General features: G+C 40.8%; 1 protein-coding gene across 3 annotated transcripts in view; it reads right to left on the reverse strand.

Moving 5' to 3' along the window:
• Positions 1-24,169, reverse strand: part of plxna4 (plexin A4) — a 248,709-nt gene that overhangs the window by 195,319 nt on the left and 29,221 nt on the right. For all 3 annotated transcript variants that reach the window (XM_084909874.1, XM_084909873.1, XM_084909875.1), the window contains exon 3: positions 11,508-11,690. In XM_084909874.1, the coding sequence (XP_084766000.1) occupies positions 11,508-11,690 (183 nt within the window). The remainder of the gene's footprint in view (positions 1-11,507; positions 11,691-24,169) is intronic.

Raw genomic sequence — 24,169 nt, forward strand, 5'->3', positions numbered from 1 at the left:
CAACACAATTGCGCAAAAAGTGAAGGCATCAGAATATGGAACATATTGCATGCATCCAGACACAAGTAATACTTAAAAACCTTCATTTTCAACAAATTCTGCCTCATTCCTTAAAAACTAGGAGTGTCTCTAACTGCATAGAGGCAATTAAAATTCTATGTGTGCAGCTGGGGGGAAAAGCGCCCACAAGCTTTTGGGAAGGCTGGTGTAACTGAGATAAAAATCCACTTATTAAGCTCTGTGTTGGGGATGGGAAAAGAAAGGGTGTGGAGAGTAGGTGAGACAAAAGGAAAAGACTGGGGATAGGTGGGCAAGATGTTGTCTCTCTTTACGTGCTGCTTCCATCTTTTTCATCTTTCTCCCAGCATTCCTCTCAGTCTCACACCCTTTCTCCATCTCATTTATTTATTTACTCTCAATCTTACTTTCCATTTCTCCTGGCATTGTGTGTATAAAGTAGTTTCCCTACCTGAGATGCACTTCGATGTCTTGATTTCAGACAGACAAACAGACCCAGGGACCCTTTTAAAGATGTTTACACTTGCATCTATCTAATCGGCAAGTCAGTGTAATCTAAATCGCAACTCGCATACACCACCGCGCCTACATTAGAGGGTGTATGTGTGTCTTTGTGTGTCTGTGAGATGAGTAGGAGGAGAAGCTAAGCAATATAAGAATGTGCAAATAAACCAAAACAAACAGGTGCTGCTCAAGGAAGGTGATGTTTGCAAGAGACTTAATATGTGTGGTGGCTAACGGAAGCTTCTAAACACATAAACACAATATACCGGCAGGCACGCGTTAAGACAATGTCTCACTGATGTATGTCTCTCACTCACGTGCATTTTTCCACCTCAGTTTACCTGTAATCTCATTGGGTTTGAATACACCCACATACATGCAAACAAACAGCCCACTCAACAGTACACTATTGCATCTGCAGTCTCAGGAGTCCCCTTGCACTTGAGCTAAAGCTATGAGATGCAGCCTAGCCTAGCCCTTCCTGCCTGCTAGCATTTACTGCAGGGAGGGGAGAGAATGACCCAGTTGTGAGGCAAACTATTCTCTGCAGAGAGAGAGACAGAGAGAGAGAGAAAGAAGAGGTAGAGGAAAGGAAAAGGTGCGCAGGGGTGCTGACTACCCCAAAAGACCTACGGTGAGCAATGATTGGCTACAGGCGTGCGAGGAAGGAAGCAGTGAGAGAAGGAGAAGAGACAGTGGGCTCACCTGCAGTGATGTGTCCTCTATAGCTACACAAACCTGAGCCATACATCACAGAAATTTGAAGAGAAAGCAATATTGGTGAAAAAGAATAGAGGTTTAGAAGCGGGGATATTTAGCTTCCAAGTACCCAAAGGATATGCGTAACTGGAGATATAAGGATGCTACATGTCACAAACTACCACTAATATTTAAAAAAAAAAAGATGGGGAAAGACAGATCATCTACTAATAATGTTAAGATAAATTAATTACATGCAAAATGATGCAAGTCTGTGTAAAGTGAAATTAAAAAGACATACTCAACACGAGGAACGTTTGATTGGATTTTAATGAAATGAACTAATCCTCATTCATCAGGAACTTCAGTTACGACTGGTTTTGACAGAAAAACTAAATATTAAATGTGGAGTTTGGGGCAGTTTTTTTTCTGCCTCTATTCTTTGTATGGTTTAAATGCTATTCTTGGGTACAAGAACATAAATTTGCAGTATGGGAGGTGCTGATGGGAAATTACACTCTGGCCCTGCCAGGATTACTGCTAGCTATCTATCTACTGAAATGTACAGGAACACACTGTGTGATTAGTTGCTAGACATTGTATTGATTTTCTACTTCTGGAGCACAAATTAACTACGGCCAGTCAATGATGTGACACGCAGGCTAATACTTATGCATAAAGTAAAACCTGAATGAGAAATTATACGCTTAAATTTTAGATGAGTGGAGAAACTGTAAACTTTCTTTTCCTGTGCTATAGCTGGTGATTCCTTGTCTTTTCACCCACTGCTGACATGAGTAGACGTTTGTGCCTGCGTAGGTGTGTTTGTATGTGTATTACAGGCAGCTATGCTTGGAGTGTTTCTCTGTGGTTACCTACTTAATGATCAATCAGTGGAAGAGAGAGGTGCACAAGGAGAGAGCTTGGGCATAATTATATACCCCTGTGGTAGCTTGACACAGGCTTGTTATATGGCCGAAGAATGTTAACGGAGATGCTTATTAACTGCTTGAGCACATATAGGCTCTCAGAGAGAGGTCGATCGAAATGCTTATCTCCTACCATCTGGATGTCTGTGAATAAAATGAATATAATTCAATTATTTTAATTATGCTTAGGATGTTTGTATATTAGAATCCAGATGTTTTCCCATAATATTTTAGTTGCTTTTTTGCTTTCTTACAACTTTTTGTTTCCCTGTATATTATGCATATAAGTACTTGCATGTGTTTGTGTGACATGGAAATCTGTCTAGAGGATCTTTTTGGATTCAACAGCAAAAACAAGCAAAAAATGTCCCTTGGATTTCCTTCAGTATGTCACAAATCACCCCTTCAACTTGAATTTTCTTTTAGGGGAGAGGACGAAGAACCAGGTAGGGTCTGTGGTGAATGAAATGAGGGGTTTGGAGTTTGTGTGGCCAAAACAATAATGCACTAGCATGCTGTTAGCGCAATCAGGATGTTTCTGCTGAATGTTCTCCCTCGGGTATCTCAGGAGGTTACAGCAGAACTTCATGTTGATGGTCTGGCCTTGGTGGATACCCATATGAATGATGGAAAAAATGTTAAGTATAACCCTGGTAGTGCAGCTGACCTGATACACCACTTTTGGGCTTAAACACTGTTCACACTTCCGGGTTAAACTGTTTTTTTTAAACTGCTCAGTTCTCATCATCACCATGATTTTTGGCATGAACCTCTGGTCAGACTCTCAAAGTTGATCTTTTCAGGTTTGAGATCACGTTGGAATTGCAGATGTTTTAAAGCAATCCAAAAAGAAAAAGAAAAAAAAACAGCTGAAATGGCCTTGAAGGGAAAATTGGATTTAAATCTGGTATGCTTTTCAATTTGCATGAGTATTATATGTCTCATAGCTTTTTGATTTCACCTTATTTTAAAGCTGCCATGCACAAAGAACAGTTGCATGTATTTGTATTAAGTGACAACATTAAGTGCAGTTAAAATTTTAAAGTTACTAGAAATGGAGGCTTTTTTAAACATAACTCTGGATGCGTAAAATGCTAAACATAACTCATTGTATATTGTTTACAGTTTTTGTCTTGATCTGTTGATGTCAAAATGATAACACGGCTTATTTCATGTGACGCATTTGTAAGTAAACTGGTTACTAACCAAACGTCAGTGTTAGTGACGGCGCTTAACTGAATAAAAAAAACAGAAAAAAGGTTTGACTAAGTTTAGAATGCTTCATAATAGAAGCCCCATGACTGCCTGGCAAAGCTATCCGAGTGAGCAGCTTGTAAACACACACAAGCTGCCAGCTTTTCTCACTGGACAGTCACACAACATGTTAATTAGAATAGAGGGTGGAGGAAAAGGGAGAGGAAGGAAGCACAGAATGACAGACATATAAAAGCACAGGAAGGGGGAGAAGAATGAAAGGAAAAAAACTATTTTCTGCAGGTGTTTTTGTCTGTTGTGATTCACCTGCCATCTTCCTTCTGTTTGAAGTTTCTTAAAGCCATCTTAACACAGCTGAAATGGCAGCTGACGATGTAGCACACTATCTGAGATACTAACAAGCTCCTTGTATATTTACTAAAAAGGGATCCAAATTAGGCATCCACCACATTCACAAAGTGAAGCCCCACTTTTCAAGTAGCTCAATGATAGCTGTAATGTTCAGAAGGCATTTGCTTGCATTAGATGCAGTGCTAGCCAAAATTCATGTCATGTCCACATATCATAAATTCAACAGTCAAAAGAGAAATACTGTTGCAGCGTTTTACTCCACGCCAGGGAAAATGTATTCAAACGCACGCAAAATAAGACAAGAAAATAATTTAAACTGACAAAATAAAAGGTCTTTCCCAAGGTCTAAAAATTCTGACATTTTAGTACTAGATTAACAGCCCTGTTAGGAAATTAATAAACATCAGGCATGAATTATACATGGGATCAAAGCATAGACTCCAGATTCCTTGGCAGCCCTTTGATTTGTTTATGTCCCCAGACCCTTACTTGTCCTTCTAAATAGGTAACCTCATCTTAACCCTGAGCCAACAACATGTCAGGGTCAGATAAAGTTCAAACTGTCAGGAAACACAGAGATCAGACTGAAGTTTGCCACTCTCTAACTTCTCTGCTGGCTCAAGCCATTCAAATGCACATACACACTGTGGAGAATAGCCACTCAAATCACTCATAGCTCAATATGCTGCCACATACTCACAAGAGTGAAATGAACATCAAACTCCATTTCACCACTCTCACCCTCTCACTTTACCCTTTCTCAATATTCTCTCCATCTCTGTAGCTTTCATCTTTTATTCTTGCCTGCCAATTTTGCCCTCTACACTCTTTCAGTCTCTCAGTGCAGAGCTCTGCTTTCTGCTGCTGTTCACCCACTCTTCCTCCTTCTCATTTCAGTGAAGATCTGTGTAAATAATAAAAAAAAAAAAACACCTGAGCAAGCCTTGTATCTGCATATTAATTCAATTTCAGCTGAAGGTTGGAAAGCATTAAGTATACCTATAATATAACATCGAACTATACACTGAGATACTTAAATGACTAAGAGTTGTTATAGCAAATCATTGTGTTAGTGCAATATAAACAACAGTCTGCAACACCACATGGGCCATTCATAGCTGGGGGCTCACCTTTGTGATACCTCCAGCTGGAGCTTAAAACCACCGAGTGCGTGTGTGTGTGCAAACATGGTGGTGTCAACCTGCAGTGAAGCAGCTGGTTACCAAGGTTTGGTTTTGTGTGTGTATATGCATGTGTGCTCAGCCCGGCTCGGCTCCTGACAGCTCATCAATTATAAAGAAACCTTGGAAAGAAGGGATAAGGCCATGCTACAGCAATGGCATCTATAAATACACCCCCTGAATGACACAAGTAACGTGAACAGCTATTTTTACATACGATCACACAAACCTACAGACAAAGGCTAGCAGCCAAGTACACTGAATGCACAAGCAATGTCATCCACTAAAGCAGGGCACTTTGTGTATCTGTTGAGTCAGGCCACTGCTGACTCTGCTTACCCAAGCACCATGAGATACTGTGTCTAAATCAAAGGAGAAATTTCTTTCCTAACTAAACGCCTAACCCATTTCCACACATCAGCTCTGGATGATGTGGGGAGAATCGGGTCCAAGCATTGTCTGAAGTTGCACTTTCTCACACGAAGCACATAACAGGAGAAGCTCTGCGTCAGATGTACTCATATTATTGGTAAGGCTAGAGGTGACAGCTCAGTATAAGGAGGCAGATAGATAAAACCCCAACTCCCTCACTGTGAATTCTCCAGACAACTACCTGCACTATTCATACACTGGCTCAGTCAGACATTACAACACAGGTATTGTACAAGCTGGCAGGCCAAGCTACAGTTAGTGTCTGATCTGACTGATTCAGAAATTTTATTGCTGGATAAGTTTGAGCTTTGCCATTCTGTGCTGGATTATTTTTCACTCTGTTTTGCTCTGCATCCAGCCTTTTTCTACTCTCTCACTCACACAGTATATCTCTGTCTGGAGCTCTTTATGCGTCTCTTATTATGGTTTCATTTAACTTAGCATAATTCCATGTTTCATTCTACCCACCATCCAATGATGGAGAACTTTAGTGTCTCCAAGGGGTCTACAAAATCCGAAATAAAACAAATGAAGTTGGAGTTGGCTGAAGAAGCTGATACCACGACATGAATCATATTCATGCAACTTTATATTTACTCAACATTTCTCTCTCTGGTTTATCTCACATAACCACTGCCTTAAACCATACTTAATTTCCCTGCTATTCTACTTTTCCTGCCCCCATTTTCCCCTCCTCTGTTCAACACAACCTCATATCATCCCCAAGCTAAAGCTAAGGCTTCCTTAGTGAATACAACACGGATTCTGCCTTCTGCCCATTCAGACGGCCTGGCTACTGAATGAGGGTTTTTGTCGTGGCACACGAGGCAATCACTGTCTTCTGATCCTCTTCCCAGGCCACTAATGGACTTTACTTCTCATTAGCTCCCATGATTTTCTGCACACAATTGACCAATATATATAGAGAGACTCATATACAAATATGAAATGCACACACAGGCTATTAACCAACCCCGTAACTGTAGAGAAGGAATGGGAACTGGGGTAGAGGCCTAAGTAAACCTTGTCCACCAAGCACTTAGCAGAAGACGATCCATAGAAAAACAACTGGCTGGGAAGAATGGTGCACTAAAAGAGTCAAGAAACGAAGCATGTGGTGAAGGAGGGTGCAAGATGTTGGAGGACGTTCCCTTAGACTTTCCCTTAGCAGAGTAACAGCAGGCGCTAATACAGCGAGACAAAGACACTAGCTCTCTTATAATGTGTGTTAAATCAGCCTCATAGCCATGAGCTGGACAGCAGTGTCATCAAATACCAGCCTGCTGTCATCAGATCAGGTTATCCTATCGTTCACGCCGTTTATTGTATCAGCATAATATTTACACTGTGTGTGCTACACCATCAGCTTCCCTGGGAATTAAACACTGAATGGATCACAACACACTCGGATACGTGCATGTGTGTTTTGCCTCCACTCTATACATTTAATTCCGCGCGTTTGGAGCAGCCAGTGCTACCATGGCAACTCACGTCTGGGCTTTTGCAAGCTAGTGTGGGAGCAGCAACGCACACACACAAAACCCAGGCAACTAGCAAGACTGCTGTGGAATACTTAAAAGTAGGAGAGCATTGACATTCTGGAAATACTTGCTGAGCACTGCAGCGGTTTAGACCACTGCCCAGGAATGAATGGGCGACTGGGTGGGGTTTGTAATGGCTACTGGCCAAGGTGATAATAGCTGTGTCTGTGTGCGAGTGTTCGCGCCTGTGTTCAAGAGTATTGTGTTTATAGCATAACAAGGAGTAGGCAGAAATGATAAGCCACTGTCTACACACATGCACGCGATGCCTACCCCGTCCTAAAGCATATTTCATCATTAACTTTAAGCAGTTAATCCTCTGCTCCACTGACCACGGCTCAGCTCAGCCCATTTCAATAATCTGCATCTGGGGCTAACCAACCTATCATACACACACACGCACAGACAAACGCATACACACTTGCAAAACAATGACACAATTAACCCGTAAAACATATGGGACCGGTCCAGCACAATTAATATCTCAAGAAAAATCTCTCACACCTGCACACATCTATCTACACACAATCTATTGTGCTGACAGAAAAGCCAGCTAGAAAAAAAATGTTCATTTATTAGACGAGGATCCCGTAGACAGATAGCAAAGGGGAGGGGGAAATCCCATTGCAGGAGAGATGGGTAATGAGACAGTCAAGGCACAGTAGGCTGTATTGCGCTTGAACAGAAATTGACAGGGGTTGAGTCAAAAGTGAGAGTTTGACCTTTCCCTTTCCAGCAACAAACATTAACCATTCGGTGTTGAAATTGACCTGTTTTTTGCTCATGCAATCTCCCCTGACAACTTTAAATGACAGATGTCCCAGTCTCTATGCAACTCCTCTCCTTCAAGAAGCTATAGCTTTGTAAACTATCATTTGTTCTCCATCGCGTAACCCTCTCTTTTCATTTCCTTGTTCCCTTATCAACAAAATTCTTCTTGGATCTTCTTCTTTGTTTTCTCTGTGTCTTCCCACCTCCTCTTTTCTTCCATTTTCTCCATCTGACTGGGACAGATTGAAATGTAGAGGCAGGAAAAAGAGTGCTAGCTGCCTTTTTCCAAATACTGTGAAAGGCTTTGATTGAACCATGCGTGCATCCAGTATCTAGGACAGAGAAAAACATTTATGGTGAGCTTTTCCAACCTTCGCATGTACTGCCTCACTCATTTTTCTGTTACTTTCCATGTCAAGTTCAAGGTTAGCTGCTCATTGTATTGAGTGCCAATGCTCCCCCATTGGGACGGACAGAGGGGAGATGCATTAGCACCTCGGCAGGTGGCCTTCAATCTCATCTCTCGACTCTCTTTTCCCTCCACACGTTCTTCTTGTCCCCTAGTCCACCTCTCGAACCATGGCCCCATGGGGATACCTGGCCAGCCTTTGTCCAGTAGTGTGTAGATGGACTGCTAGGTGTGGGTGCAAGTGTTCACTGATGCATGTGTGCATGCTTATCCCAATTCAAACAATAATGTGCAACGTGTGAGTATCACCGATGTGAACCTCTTATGTGTAGTACGACCAGATGACCATGAACTAAACCAAAGCCTGCAGGGGGTTAAGGTTTTCCCCTTGACCTGCTGGTGTCTACTGGCCTGCAGTAAATGGGTTTAAACCTTACCCCAACCACAGCCTTTTATCTCCATCATATCCCCATCTCCTCCTCAAGCCACAGGCCAATGAGCACACAAACTGACCGACAGACTGGCTGAAGGAAGCCATATGGTCCATTCACTTCCACTAGCAGGAGGTAGCCATCAAAGAGCTTTCACAGCAATTCAATTCAGAACATACAGAGGGAGTGAGAGAGATGAAGGGAAAAGGAAGAGGGAACTTATTAAGAGAAGGGCAAACAAAGGTGGCAATAGGGAGTGAAAGCAAAGAAACGAGGAGAAAGCAGTTGCAAGTGTGCTGAAGAGTGCAGAGGAAATGCAGCTCTATAATAATAAAAAAAAAAAAACATGGAAAAGGTTTCCAAGTTTTACGTTTTGTTTGAGACAGTAAAAGCCAAGCATGGCTGTAGTTGTGGGCGTATACAAAACCCCACTGTTTAATAGTACTGCTTTCTATATGATAACATGATGGTGTTATCAAAGTCCACTCACTCTAGACTCTGTCAAAACAGACTTTAGGCGATACAGCCACTTAGCATTAATGGGCATCTAAGGCAAGTGCTGATTTGTGTGAATATGCTTTAATGTGTGTGCCCTTTACAAGCATAGAACCTGTATATGTTAGGAATATGAATGTGAAGTGAGAAATTCAAGCTCGCCCTTACATGTTAAAAGAACTGCCACAGAGAAGAAAAAGAGTAAAACTGAATACTGGCAAACCTTACTCTCCAGACTCTGGTCACCTGCAACTGATCTCCATTTTAGTTTGAAGTTAAGGTAGAGTTCGGTTAGTTGTGCATTGTCTTAGTTCAGGATGAGTTTAAGGGCTTGATGATAAATTAAGCTAATGAAAATCAAATCAGCACAGCCATGGCATATCTACGTCTGTACTCTGATCCGCAAGCCTCACATTATGCTAGCAAAATTATATTCTAACCTCTATTACATTAAAGTATTTCACAGGCAAATTGAATTTAATTCCCTCAGCGCCCTGCCCAGCTCAGCGTCATGATACCATAAACGTGAGCCTGTAAACACTAACATTTAGCTCACCGAAACGCCACTCCATTAAACCCGATCCACTCTCTTTTACCGTAAATGCTTATATTTACTCTGGGTGATGTGTTAGTCACAAGATCATAAATAACAGTGAGAAAAAACTGAGACTGAAAGACGGTCTGTGAGTGAATCCCAGAAGGAGGAGGAGGGGGCTGAGGGGTGGAACAAGTGAGGTGGGGGAGTGTGTATAAATCAACATCCATTAGCCGAGGGGTTATAAAGTCACTGATGAAGGAGGTGGACTGAAGTTCAGACTTTTTATTGTCTTGTTGTTGTCTTTTATTGCCTGTGATGTCATCTAATGGTATACAGTTAATGACATGGGAGGGGAAGTATATACATGGGAGGGGAGGATGTGGCTGTAATAGCCCAATGTGTGTACAACTGTGTTGACACAGAGTATTGATCACCTTTGTGTGTTAGGTTTTGGAGGGTTTTTTTCTTTTTGCCTGAATATAATGAATCTGAACAATCCTGCTGACTGGATTCACACAGGAATTTAGTGGAGGCAATATAATATAAACATTATAGAAGAAATAGCGTTCGATTTGCCTGTGTGTATCAGCAGACGACCTTTCAGCACTGGGTCCGCATTCTGATCTCAGTAGTATCTTTGTTTCCTCTGTTTTTCATCCTTCTACTGTCATCACACAAACACTCTTCCTCCTTTTATGACTTTCATTTCTGGAATATAGCTCATCTCTGTTCAGCCCCTGCTGCTCAACCCTACCTCGCTTCCCTCACTCAGCTCTCCTGTGCTCCTCTCCTTCCCCAGGCCTTTAAGACTCACTGGCCTAACCGCCCTCTAGAATTAGTCTCAGTCATGGCCTTATAATACATATGTGCGTGTGTATATGTGTGTGTGAATGTGTGGGGAAGTACAGTGAAAGTACAGGTTGCTACCAAGTTCTATCACACCTAGCAGCAGTGCATCATCCCATTAACTCTGAAAAGGGCTACCACACGCAGGAGGGCACAGGGGCATGAAGGGAGTCTAAGGTGGTAACCACAACACTCCAAAGCCCAGCTTATCCAGTGCTGTTTAACTCTGAGGAGACAAATCTTGTTGAGTTAGAGGCTCTTCTGTCACACAGAGTGTGACATGTTCTTCTAAGACAAACAGTTATGGTCACAAAGACACTCACAAATGCCCTAGTTAAAAGAATTCTAGAAATTTTTAGAGAATATTTTTGTAACCTAGGATCATTACTACAACATTCAGTTACTACACACACAGATGTGAGAAACCCTAAATTATAAAGGACGGGAGTGACTCATAGTTCCTTTCATCACCAGGCTATGAATTTGCCTAAATTTCTTAATAAATGATGTATTTAATTTTATTCTGATGACTTAATTTGCCTCGAGGAAGAGCTAAGAAACTTCGTCCAATCAATTCTGCAACATGCTGATCTGGGCTGTCTAGCAACTTCTGCAACATGCTGATGTGTGCTACAATCGGCCCCCAGGGCTCTGGATTTTATACAAGTCCAAAGTGAGAGAAAAGTACAGCGGATACCACTGATACAGGCGAATACGAGTGTATGTGTGATATATGGTGCAGTGGATGAGGAGGATGTTGAGAGATACCAGATAGGCTTTACTGTAGGAATAAACCCCCAAAGGGGCACGCCTGATCCCCTTTCCTCAAAACACACACACACACACACACACACACACCACACTCACTTTCTCTCTACCCTGAAGTACACACACTTCCTCCATCCGCTCTCCCACTGTTTTATGTACACACCTACACACAAACACACACATCTCTTCTACTGTGAATACAGCCGAGTCAGCTGATTTGCCTGAAAGTCAATCTGCCTTCTTACTACTATCCTTCCTCCAATCCAGTAGTCCCCAATTCCCAGCCCTTACTCTACATTCTAACTGAGAGAAAACAAATCTCTCCCTCTATCAATTCAACCATCTGTGCTATCTTTCAACCTATATTTGTCTCCCTTACCTTCTTGACTTGACCGCTTTTTGTTCCCACGAAGACCAGCGAGTGGTTCTTGTAGACGTAGGCAATGACTGAGGACATTTTGTCAACGGCGTCAGAAAAGAGAGGCTTGCCTCTCACCATCTCAGAGACGCCCAATGGAGCATTCATGTCCAGGCCACAAAAGTCGTCGTCAATGGTCAAGAGCTGCAAGGAAAACAACAATTAGCACAATCAGATTTTTTTTTTAACCCATAAAAACGAAAATGGTGCTGCATGAGGTGCTCATTTGGCAAACTCCTATGAATTCATATCTTAATTTCTCATGAGAACAAAAATACAACATCTGACTGCAAAGGGTATTTCTATAAGGGAAGATGAGCAGGGTGGAGAAACATTTTGGATGTGAAAGATAATCTCTGACCATTGGCTGGCCACAAGATACAGCAAATGTGGGGGGAAAAAAAAGAAGAGACGAGAATGGGAGAAGACTGCAGTCAGCCTCAAGTTCTGTAATAATGCCAGAGGCTGCTCTGTCAGGCACAATTCCCTACCGTCCACCCAATGCAACAGCAACTGTAGAAATGCCTGTGCAGCAAGATATCCAATGTGAAGTGATTCAACGTGAACTGAGTTTAAAAAAAAGAAAAAAGGAAAAGCAGTGCTGCATTATCACAGGGCTGTGAGGCAAAACACTGCAATGCATTTAAATATATATAGAAACTGATTTAGAGCAGGGAGAACTACAACTCTAGACGAGGTTCTTCTGTTACGCTTTCAGTGTAGACATGCCGCTGTGATTTTGTAATTACATGCAGATAGGTGTGCTTCATGTCCTATGCCTCTCTACACTTTATGTTTGTGTGCATGTGTTTAATCCTGTCAGCTGGTATATTTTCTGCAGTCACAGTGGGCAGAATGACTTATAGGTTTTGATAAGAGAACAATGGCGTGGTGGATTGGTCATTATTCGGAGCGCATGGGTTGAAACGCTTTTTTTTTCCAGTTTAGGACTGAAGCAGCCGCTGCTTGATTAATCGCTTTGTAATGTCGTGGTTTGCTGCAGGGTGAAATGCAAATGCACGTGGTACCGCTTTCCTTAAAAAGAAAAGAAATTATCATGATATCCACACTTTACTGTATTGACTGTATCCTGAAAGGTCAGCCATTAATTGTGCAAATGGATTCACTTCTTTGACACCAGTGTCCTCACCAGAGTCGACAAAAAAGTAGAGCAATGCCTTATAGTCAATCCACACTAGCTGTGCACTGGTAATTGTACCGCTGGAAAAGTTATTTGGTAATAAATCCAAAGGTGAAGCACCAGATTCAGCTGCATTTTGCTGGACGGTTCTTAACGATCCCTAATTTTATAAAAATGTGTTTTTATGTACTTTGAATGTCAAAATGAAGCTTGTTAAATGCAATATAAATGTACACTATTAGTCCAGCATTAATAATTGGCAAAATGAGGTTGACAGCATAAAATAAACGTTACCCGAAATTATTCATTTAAAATCAAAAAGTTTTCATAGTGAAATAGCAAAAGGATTATCCTGGCATGCAACGAAAATCCAACTGAATTTTCAAATCGAGAAGTGTGAACTGTCAGGTGAAGGTCCCTTTGATGGGCAGAGTCATCCTTTGCCCCATTTTTCCATTTTTCTTACTGGAAGTGCACCCTGTGGGCTTTCGAGAAATCCTGCAACTACTGGGTGTCTCCAAACAAGCTGTCACTAAAGGCCACCATCATCATCAGAAGCCTCACACCAAGCCAGAGTGGAAGTGTGGAATCTGCTTTCATTAGACAAATGGAACATGGTTCCTCTAGGCCGCAAGCCTCGGGCTATAAAGTGGGATTGTATAGAGCGGTAGGAACGATCGATAGAGATGACCCGAATTTAGGTCAAGATCATGCCATATGGTTAAAGGGTTGAGATAAGGATAAAAAGGGACAGGAAGAGTGACAGAAAGAAAAGGGGATAAATGATAGATACCAAAAAGACAGAGATGCCAAAGAATCTAAACAAAGACGAATATCGGAGCACAGTGAAAACATACAAGTAGAAGACTTTCTCCATTTTTTTTCTCTTTTCTCGCCTTTCCTGACATGACCTTTTCAGAATGAGAGGCTGCCAAGAATGCACTCCCTGTCCTCTAAGTCATGTGGTAGCACTATGCTAGACTAATGGTGCTCCAATGAAAACCAGGGTCACTCCTTAAAGGGTCAACTGCCACTCTTCAAACCCCTCCTATTTTTCTTCAGTAATGTGTAATGCAGCTTCCTTGCATCAATTTGTACTACTATTACTCCTCATCTATGTGACAGGAAGAAAACACCCTCTAAATGCTGCATCATGCTTGGGTTCAAAGGTTAACAGAGTCTATTAGAAGCAATATGGACTGTGCTTTATAGAATTTCAGGCTTCAGTGATTAGAAACTTCCTTGGACAATGACTAAAGTGCAGCCACTCCTGCAAAGATTAATCATGTTTCATCAGTGCAAAAGCATCATTCACATCTGTGCATCTGTGGGTGATGCATGTGGAAGGAGAGGATATGTTTACGTGTAAAAAAAAAAAATGAGCATCTGTTTTATCATTTCTTCCCTCTAACGCACAATGACTTATTTTTCCTGGTTGCCAATCACCACTATCTCCATCCTCCACTTTGCAATCTAATGAAATACATTTTGTCTGTCAGTGCTTTCAGGAAGAAGATGCATTTTTATTACACAACCACCAAAAGTGGCAATTCTTACTGGCAAATAAATAACAATATATAGCTCATGAGACTGTCTGCCAGTGCCGTCACTGCTTCTAACATGTTTTATTCCTCCTCTTTTTGTCAGCACATCTAATTTCTTCCCCTCGCATATTTATTAATTCTCAATGGACCTTCTTTTATAATGTGTTTCATCAAAGACAAGTGATCACCTTCGGTTCACTCAGTATGAGCTCACTCTTTATCCCAATATGTCTTCTTTTCTGTTAACAAATGAGTGACCCAAAACATTGAAGACGTTTCAGTCCCTCCAAACATCTCAGTCCACAGGAATAGGAGGTCTTGGATTTAAATCAAATAGATGCACAGGTAAATATAGTTGAATATGTCTGAAAATGTGGTACCTGTTTGAATAATAGCAGGCTACTGTAGCTACTCAAAAGCCTCTAAAGTAAACAAACTAATTTCTTGCTCAAGCCTGGCAGGTAAGTCAGCCAGCATCCTACAGCGTAGCAACAGAGGAGAAAGATAGAAGGTTCCTCCCTAAAGACAGAGGGACAAGAGAGCAGAGTCTCTGTATTTGGACAGAGGCCAGGCACTGAGGCAGAATCAGGTCACTCTCAGCCATATCCATCTCTCTGCTTCTGTCCGCCTGCCAGCACCAGTACAAAGAGAGCTCTCTTCTGGATTGTGCAGAGGAATCAGTAGATACAGAGTGGAGAAAGAGAGAGGGGGCAGTGAGCGCACGCGGAAGCGAGAGAGTTGCTCAATGCGATTAGTGGGGGACTGAAAGAGATCCGCTCTCCAACGCTCTCTGATGTATGGCCTAATCTGAGCTTGCGCTGTTGTGAGGGCCCATTCCATCGACTGCAAGTTCCCAAAGTTAATGGCACACGTTAAACCACAGAGACGTTTACTTCATGTCACTTGTCACTACTCAACCACTAAAGGCTCCAAAGAAACAATTTCTTGCAAATTTAGCTTTTCTTTTTCATCACGGTTATTATCCTGCTTCTGGCACTTTCAATTACTTCACCGATCAATCTATTTTTATCCCTGAACATTTGTTGACTATGATTAGCTTATTTTACTGTAAACCTCCTGATTATAACATGGGGACTATTCTCTCACAAAACAGGCAATGAAAATAAAGTATCATAGGAGTTGCTCTTTGCATAATTAGCCACTTGGATATCTGGTATTTTCCTCTTGCCCTACTGTGCTAAATGACTAACCTGCCAGGATGATTGGTGGCATTAGGGAATTATGTCATGACTAAGTGGGTTTGCAGTGTTTGGGTTTTTTGTTTTGTTTTTTGCAAGATAAAATGTCAACATTTGATTTTTCTATAATGAAACATTTTTTCCTGTATAGATCCTGCAGCAACAGGAGTTTTAGAGTAAAACATACAGCACTCACAGCTTACACTTCAATTTCAGTTCCTTATGAAAACTTACAGTTCACCAATTGGAAACAATCTAAAACTTAGTTTTAAGTTTTTAAGGATTTTTTTTTGGTATGACTGGGTCATTAGTAACCATTTATCTAATTTAAAAACAGACTTGTTCAGATCTCTGTTTATTTGCAGTAGGAGCATTAACTGTAACTCACAGTAGTTCTGGAAGATGATGGTACTTGTATCTTAGGCAAAATAGCCATCATTCAATATTACTCTCATCCTGTTAAAGAAAAACATCTTTATGACTAGAGTAGCCTAATGTGCACTATTCCCATTCCTAAGTCCAGATTCAAAAAGGGAGAGGCATTGGCAAGGGGCAAGTTAACGTCCAAAAGAAAAATATAATTTTCTACCAGAACCAAAACCACCAGGTAAAGTATATCTATATACACAGAAATCGAGTCTGTTAGCTCAGATGAGCCTACACTGTTTGTGTGACTAAGAGTGAGTGTGTTTCACACTGTGCTGAGACACAGTCTATCCAGTTACTGACCCATGCTGGCCTCCATTGCACTTGTGACCACCACATACACACACCACCACCACCATAAAGTAAAGGTGCATGTACTAAGTGCATAACTCAATCTGAAACTTTGCTATATTATATTGTGTGTGTGTGTGTGTATGTGTGTGTGTATATATATATATACACACACACACACGTATAGTGCCAGCATTATGTACCCTCCTAAGGGTTCCTTGTTCATTCTTTAGTCCAAATGTTGCATTTCTTTCCCTCTCCTCAAATCTGTCAGTTTTGGAAACTGTCCAACCTTATGCAAGCTTTTTTACTTTCTGATATTTGTTTCAGGCATAATAAGTGAAATAGGAACTCAGCACCAAAGGGGAGTATTGAATTGCACAGCAAACAAGAGTTCAACACGTGGAGGTAAAAAGTAGTGACCCAGAAACCTAATAATATGCATTAGCAGAGACAGGAAAATAATGGATAGAACAATTGAAAGGAAAGCAGGAATATAAACTCAAAAACTGAATTCATCTTCTTAAAAATAAATGTGCAGTGTAGTCGGAGTGAATCTTTCTGATGGCTGAGGTTCATTGCTTTTTGCTGCTTTGTTAAGGCATCCACAGGGCATTCCAAAGGAGACTGCTTTTTTTCAGTTCTCTGACTGAATCATGATCAAAATTCAGTCTGAATGTACAGGTGTCGACACGGACTACAACAGCTGTCACAATTAGGCTTATCTTCCTCTTTGTATAGGACCCTGGGGACTTTCTTGACAACCAGTAACAATGATTAGGACTGAAGATGAATAAATATGTACAGTGCATGAGTGAATACACCCCTGTGTAATATCACTTATATGTCAAATGATTCCAAATTGTATTGCATTATAGTGATTGCATTTGATGTTGGAGAATGAACAGTAGGAACGAATTAAAGTATATTAAAATATATTCTTCCGTCTTTTAGATTTTTTTTTCCATCTTTGCTTTGGGTTGGTTTGCTCTACCGTTCCCTTCAAAATACTCCAAAATTGTTCTATTTAATTCAGGTCATGCAGCACAGAGCACGTGGACGAGTCATATTTCCCTTTGGTCTCCTTTAGAATCTCGTGTGATTTTGGCAGTGGGCTTTAGATCATTATTATGCTGCAATATTTCTTTTCTGCAAAGCTTCTAGAGCAGCAGTGTCATCTTGTCAGCCAGTGTTTTGGTATATCCATGGGCATGGTGTCATCAGCACCTTAAAGCTCACGTATCACTATGTCATCACACAGTGCTCCCCTGCCGGTTAGCCCAGGGGCAGATTCAGGTCCAACATGTGGGTCAAACAAAGCTATCTAGGTCTTATATGATCAAACAATGGGTCCTGTAGTCTTCTTGTTTTCTTTCATATTCTTAAGCAAACTTTAATCTCGCAGTTTTGTGTCTGGAGAAAAAGTTTTACTTTCACATAGAAGCTGACATTAGGTAATGTTCTTTAGACTGCATGAGCTGTCGAAGGGAATCCAATTTCAGCTGATACCTCCTGTGCCAGGTGTTAAGTACTTGACCACCAGTTTTTGAGAGACTTTGCAGGTATTGCACAGAGCAGCTCTGATTACAGGTACTACAGCTGTAATCTATACCTCCTGATTATAGACATCTCCACTGATTTTGAGTTAATTGCTAATCTCGCTAACCTATCCTTTCCATCAAAATCAACATCATCGTGAGATTTTTGCATTTATTTTTCATGTGGAATCATGATGTAATCAATATACAGAATCTGGTGATTGTAATGTCTACAGATGACAGTTTTCCAGAAATAAATTGTTTTAGTGTCAATATTTATGAGAAGTAAGTCCATCTATGCCATAAAGGGGAATGCAGGTTTTAAAAATTTACCTCCTCCCTCCTTTTCTATGGGTGTATTTTTGCTAGAGTTAATTTTAACACGTGAAGTTAGCCTGACTATTCTTTTACCATAGAACCTGTGTATCTTAATAGACCTGCAATAGACATGCTTGCCTTGACATAACGGATCTGATTGGGTTAGTAAACATTATACTACTAGTTAAGCAAATCTGAGCAAACTTCACTTTAGCATGGATGAATAAAGAGTTGCCAATCAAAGCACAGGTTACTTTTTAAGTGATCAAGAAGAACAGGGGTATTTGTTTTTTACTGCACACAGAGAGTTTTTATATATATATATATATATATATATATATATATATATATATATATATATATATATATATAAGTCTTTCTTAAGTTTTTTTTTTGTTTTATTGCTAAATAAATGCTCTATTTTCTTTAAAATTGAGCATTTTGCCACTGAAATGTAATGGATAGGGTTTTACTCATGTTTGTTGTTTATGCTGACATGACATCAGTCTTTACAGATCCTTGCAGTTACAGAATCTGGAATGCAAAATGATGGGAGAGAATAAATATACATTAATATTAAAACATACGCTGTTGCAAATGCGTACATTACGCGGAACACATGGTTGCTGGGGTCTGCCTGAAACAAAGTTGATTTATTTGTGTGTTCTGCTGGCAGGTTTCAATAGGAGGAGGCAGGCTTTGATAAACCGGTGATATTTTGTAAATTCATGTTTGTGGATGCTTGCACCTGCCAACTGTTAGCTGAGTAGTTACAACAGATAATAAATATCGGTTAGGGAAAACAATCAAATGAGAAGCTAACGAAACAGCGTGACAATTTTTGGAATGAAACCGAGACATCGCTAAAGCAGAGCCAGAAGTGAGAAAAGGTGGGAGAATATTGGAGCTGAAATAAGGTGCAGAAGTGGGGGAGAGAGAAAAAAAAAATCACTGAATATCATAAGATAGGTGCGTCAGATAACTCCCTAATCCGTGTTTTCCTTTTCACTATGCACTGGCGGAAAATCATTTTCTTTCTGGAATGATTAATGGGGAGATTATTTTCACTCAAAACTGATTTTGAAAAAAGCTGCATGTATTACCAGCAGCAGACAGCTCATGAGGTACGAGCTACAGCCACTAGTCACAGCTGCTGCAAATCAGTGCAGCAGCTACATTTGCTGATTTCACTTGTGGATATGTTAAACCTGTGCTAAACGCTCCCAATAAAAGGCATTAGACAGTTATGTTAGAGACAATTGTATGCAAGAGAGCAAGAGAGTGCTGGGTTCCCTCTCCCATTGATTGCTTAATCAAAGTCGGTCCCTCTATTTGACAAAGTCTCACTATTTAGTGGTGCTCTGAAAGTGTCACATGACCAACATGACATGACCTCCTTCTGTTTCCACTGTGGTGGCCTCAATTATAGCATAGCTGTTTGTTGTTTAGTTTGGGAGTTTAATAGAGTTAATATCTAAAGCTCCTTTATCTTGACAGGAGAGCAGGCTGCTTATAAAGAAAGCTGTCTATTGAAGGATAAGCATTTCCATCAGTGATACATATTTTTTATGTATCTAGTCTCATATTTTATCTTAGCAAATATTAGTGCTGAGTGGTGATATTTGGGAATATAAGTAAAAAATACTGGGAGGAAAAGGAGCATAGAGAATAGTTTTAAAACACTAGCCAATGAAAACAGCGGGTATAAGAAATGAAAGGTCGCGATTCAGTCAGCATTTTCAGGTCGAGGCCATCCAGCATGGTGTATGGTGGAAGAAGCAAGAGACACTTGTTTAATCACAGAATAATGATATTGTGATGGATTCTGACCTTTAGCAAGTCGTATCATGTATGGAGATTTAATTAGCGAGACAGCCAGCAAGCAGGATAGCGGATATGTGGATGGAGTGGGGTGAAGTGGGGAGTGGGGAAGGAGGAGGGGGAGCAGTCTGGAGGCCCTTAATGAATCCACTAGCCCTTCCCTTCCTGAGGATGTGGCCTAGACTGACTCAGCAGCAGCAGCAGCAGCCAATAACTGATTAAGCTCCGCAATCAGACAGAGGAGGGATGAAGATGACCAGCACGGGAGACAACATCATTCAGAGGTTGGTCAAACACAGAATAAAACCGAAGCGAGAAAAGTCGATAACCTGAAAAGTGAGCATGGGGGGAAGACGGAGACTGCAATATTGCAAGAGTTCCTTTCAAGTGAAGGATGAAACAGGGGAGCGATGAGCACACGTGATGGGAGACTGTGAGGGAGATCAAGAAAAAGACTAAAGGAAACAGCGGCGGCCGAGTAGAATAATCTAATTAATTGGAGTGAATTCAGAATGTGAAGTCGATAGCACATGACAAATGTGAAAGAATAGCCCGTGGCATGTTAGTTAATGACATGTAATTAATGATCATTAGCAAAAGGGATAAGGGGACAACCGTGGCCTGCCAGCAAGTTAGAGACGACCTTGCGCTTTTCTCATCCGTGTTTGGATGGTATTCCTCTCTGCGCTTGTGGAAAGCACTGTAAGGGGAAATAAAGGAGATAGGGGTAGAGACTCCAAGACACTGAGACAAAACAAGGATGGTAAGTATTTCTATTGGGGGACAGGCAAAAGGAGAGTGGCATGTGAAGTGAGCAATAAGTCAAGGATGAGTGAGAACAAAGCAGAGAGTGAATTTACTGCAATCCCGCTGTTTTGTTGTTCTGATTTTTCTGCTGACACAGTGATGGGAACAGGAAGCTTTTTTCTTTTTTTTATAGGTCACATGCCATTTCACTATGATCTATGGATGCAGACCCTTTGCAGACTTATACTGTTGAGCATGCATTATGTGGCTCAGCCAAGCATGGCCATTTGGGGTAGAGAGGAATCACCCCCCACCCCAGCCACACACACAGTTTCTAAAGCTCTCTCACCCTCTCTGTAGATTCCTTTCTTCTCCTCCTTGTCTCCCTCTTTGCATCTTTCCCATTACAACATAAAGCCTCTTAAAAATGGCATAGGGAATCAAAGGTCTGAGGAAGGAGTAAGCATTTTATATAGCCCTAGTCTCACCTTGCATCCTGTTAATGTGCCTTTGCACATTATTCACACTTAATATGTTGTTACAAAACAATGAAGAAAATATAGAAATCTCATTTCTGCATTGCTGAATAAAATGTAAACTAAAAACTGCAACATCCACAATAGGAAAAATAAGTTTTGCTATTAATTTAATAGCAAAACTTAAGTAAAATCAAAGTGGTTGATCAAATTTCTATTGTTTTTATAGATTCTAAATGACTATGCTTAAAAGGAAAATGTATGTAATCAAAACTTATTTAACATTTGTGATTACAATGTGATTCTACTATCTGATTAGTGCCACTAGTATCGAGTGGGCATTGTGGCTATGCCTGTGATGCATCTTTTCTGGCATAGAGAGTGGTTAGGTTTATCCACATTGGCTGAGAGCGTGTTTCATTCATATCAAAAGTGTGTGTGCGTGCGCGCCAATGTGTTCACATTGGTCCATACAGCCAGACTACTCTAATGAGCCTTGGGGCTGCTCATCCTCTCCCTAATTGGAGGAAAAACATATCATGCTGGAAATACGACAGCGTTTGAAAGGGAAAAAAGTATATGAAAAGCAAGAAGCAGAGAACATAATGTGTGAGAAAGAGGAAAATGGTGAATGATGAAGAGGGCAAGATAAAAGGGTATCCACAAGGCTCCTTCTCATCTAAGTTCCCTCTAACAGTAATGACCAACATTGTGACATGCAGGCCACCACAGGGAAAAAAATTACTAAAATTGAAGGAAGAAGTGACATTTTTGCTCCCATTGGCTTGATTGAAATGATCTGCTGTTTTAAAGGACCAGAATTATTGGGGGGGGGGGGTTTCCCTCCACCTCAAAAGCTGCTACTTTTTCCTGTTGCAAGAGGACACTGACCAGGGCAAATTATACTAAACAATATCCCCATGTAAAAAGCCAAAAGCTCGGAAAATATTTCTAACAACAAAATAGTGGAAATGACTCCCTGTGGGTCAATGAAAACTCCAAGATGTCAAGAAACTGTTTACATGATGTGACCCCTGAATGTTTTAAAAATCATTCATAGAACCCTTTAAAAGGGTTTTATGAATGAGCAGTATCTACAAAGACACCCGGACAACCGTCCACGTAAAACTTGCCAATTATTTCATTAGTTACACCTTGCAAGTACCAGATGGCCTTCAGAACTGCCTTAATCCTTTATTAAATAGATGCTGGAAACCTTCCTTGGGGATTTTGGTCATCACACGTAAACATCGCGCAGTTGTTCTCCATTTGTCAGGTGCACATCTCTAATCTCTAATCCAAATCTCTTATTCTGCAACAGCTCAAAGGTGCTCTACTTAATTGAGATCTGGTGATTGTGGAGGCAATTTGAGTACAGTGAAATAACCAAACCAGTTTGAGATGATTTGATGTGGCATGTTATCCTGATGGAAGCAGATGGTGGCTACACTAGGGTCGTAAAGGTCAGCACGAAAAATGTTTTCCACAAATTGAACCAAACCTATTCTTTCATGTTTATCAATGCAAATTTTGGCCCTGCTATTCACATGTTGTAGCAGAACTCAAGACTCATCAGACCAGGCAATGGTTTCCAGCTGACAGAACTTATCTGATATGCTGCAACAGTTAACACATTGTGCAATCAGAGATGTTCTTCTGCATACCGTGGTTGTATTTCAGTTACTGTTGCTTTCCTGAGGGCTCAAAACAGTCAGCCATTCTCATCTGACCTCTGACATCAACAAGGCACATTTTTTTAAACACAGAAGTGTCACTCACTGGATATTTTCCCTTTTCCACAGTAAAAGTCAAGCAGATCATTTTTCTTCCCCGTTCTGAAGCTCAATTTGAACTTCTATAAGCCATCCCGACCATGCCTACATGACTAAATGTGATGAGATGCTGCCATGTGATTGGCTCATAAGATATTTGTATTCACAGTCAGTTGACTGGGTGTACTTAAAGTGGACGGTCACAATCTGAATTCTATAGTTGGTCCAAAAATGATTAGTAATTTATCTATTAGATCAATAAAATTTTATTCAGGAGGGAAAAAAAGAAAAAGTGTGAAATTATCCAAGCCAAGTAAACCAAAAAGATTACATAAATATTTGTGTGTGCAGTATACTATTGTACACCCAAGGACTGCACCAATGAACAAAAAATTTCAACTATGTATCTGAAGATATCCGATTTCCCTCGCTGTCGTGCATCATTTAACACAGAAAGGACCTAATCTGGAATTAATAAGCAAAAATTCATGAAAATGGGCCACAGGATATTACAAAGAATATCATCAATCACAGGCACAGGTGAAAGTTAAGTTTGTTTGCAAGTCTTTAGTTTTAGATTTTAACACATAATCTTTATAACTCTGTGACTCATTTGCATATTGTGTGTATACACATTTTAGTAGGATTATTTAAGTCTTTCGCCTCAGCTCTAGTCCAGCTCATTTAGATTTTTCTAAATCTATCAGCAAGCATATCACATAAGAATGTAAGCATTGCCATTACTTTATTAGAAAATCTTTCTGCCGTTAAAAGCCTCCATTTCCATCTCTCCAGTAGCCGTACTCACAAGTGTGGCTGCACATGTGTGTGTGTGTGTGTGTGTGTGTGTCACAGCTCATCTATCTCCTGCAGAGTCCACCGTCACTTGTTCAGCAGGGTCTAATTTATGCGCTGGCGGTGGCGCATGCTGAAATGGCATCATTTCTCAGCGCTAACCCCTGTGTGCTCCCTCACACTTCCTTTCCCTGCTGACAGCTCCACCCTAGGCATGATTTATCAGGCCCTCAAGCAGCAGACAAAGGTGCCCTGGCACGTGTGCTGTGCCACAGAGGGATTAATAGATAAACACTGTGATTCCAGAGCCAAACACAAGAGAGGGTCAACTTCATAATGTCTCACAGTGCCCAACTGAGGTCAGAACTATATGTTGTGGACAGCAAGAGGAAGTTTATGTTCCTTAGATCAGCGGTCTCCAACCGTTTTTACGCCACGGACCGGTTTATGCCCAACAATATTTTCACGGACCGGCCTTTAAGGTGTCGCAGATAAATACAACAAAATAAAACTAGTACCGGTACCGAAAAAAAGAAGATTTATTCACAACACACG

This window comes from Perissodus microlepis, chromosome 17 (genome assembly GCF_051167445.1).
Source record: "Perissodus microlepis isolate ML-2025 ecotype Zambia chromosome 17, ASM5116744v1, whole genome shotgun sequence".
Taxonomy (NCBI): Eukaryota; Metazoa; Chordata; class Actinopteri; order Cichliformes; family Cichlidae; genus Perissodus; species Perissodus microlepis.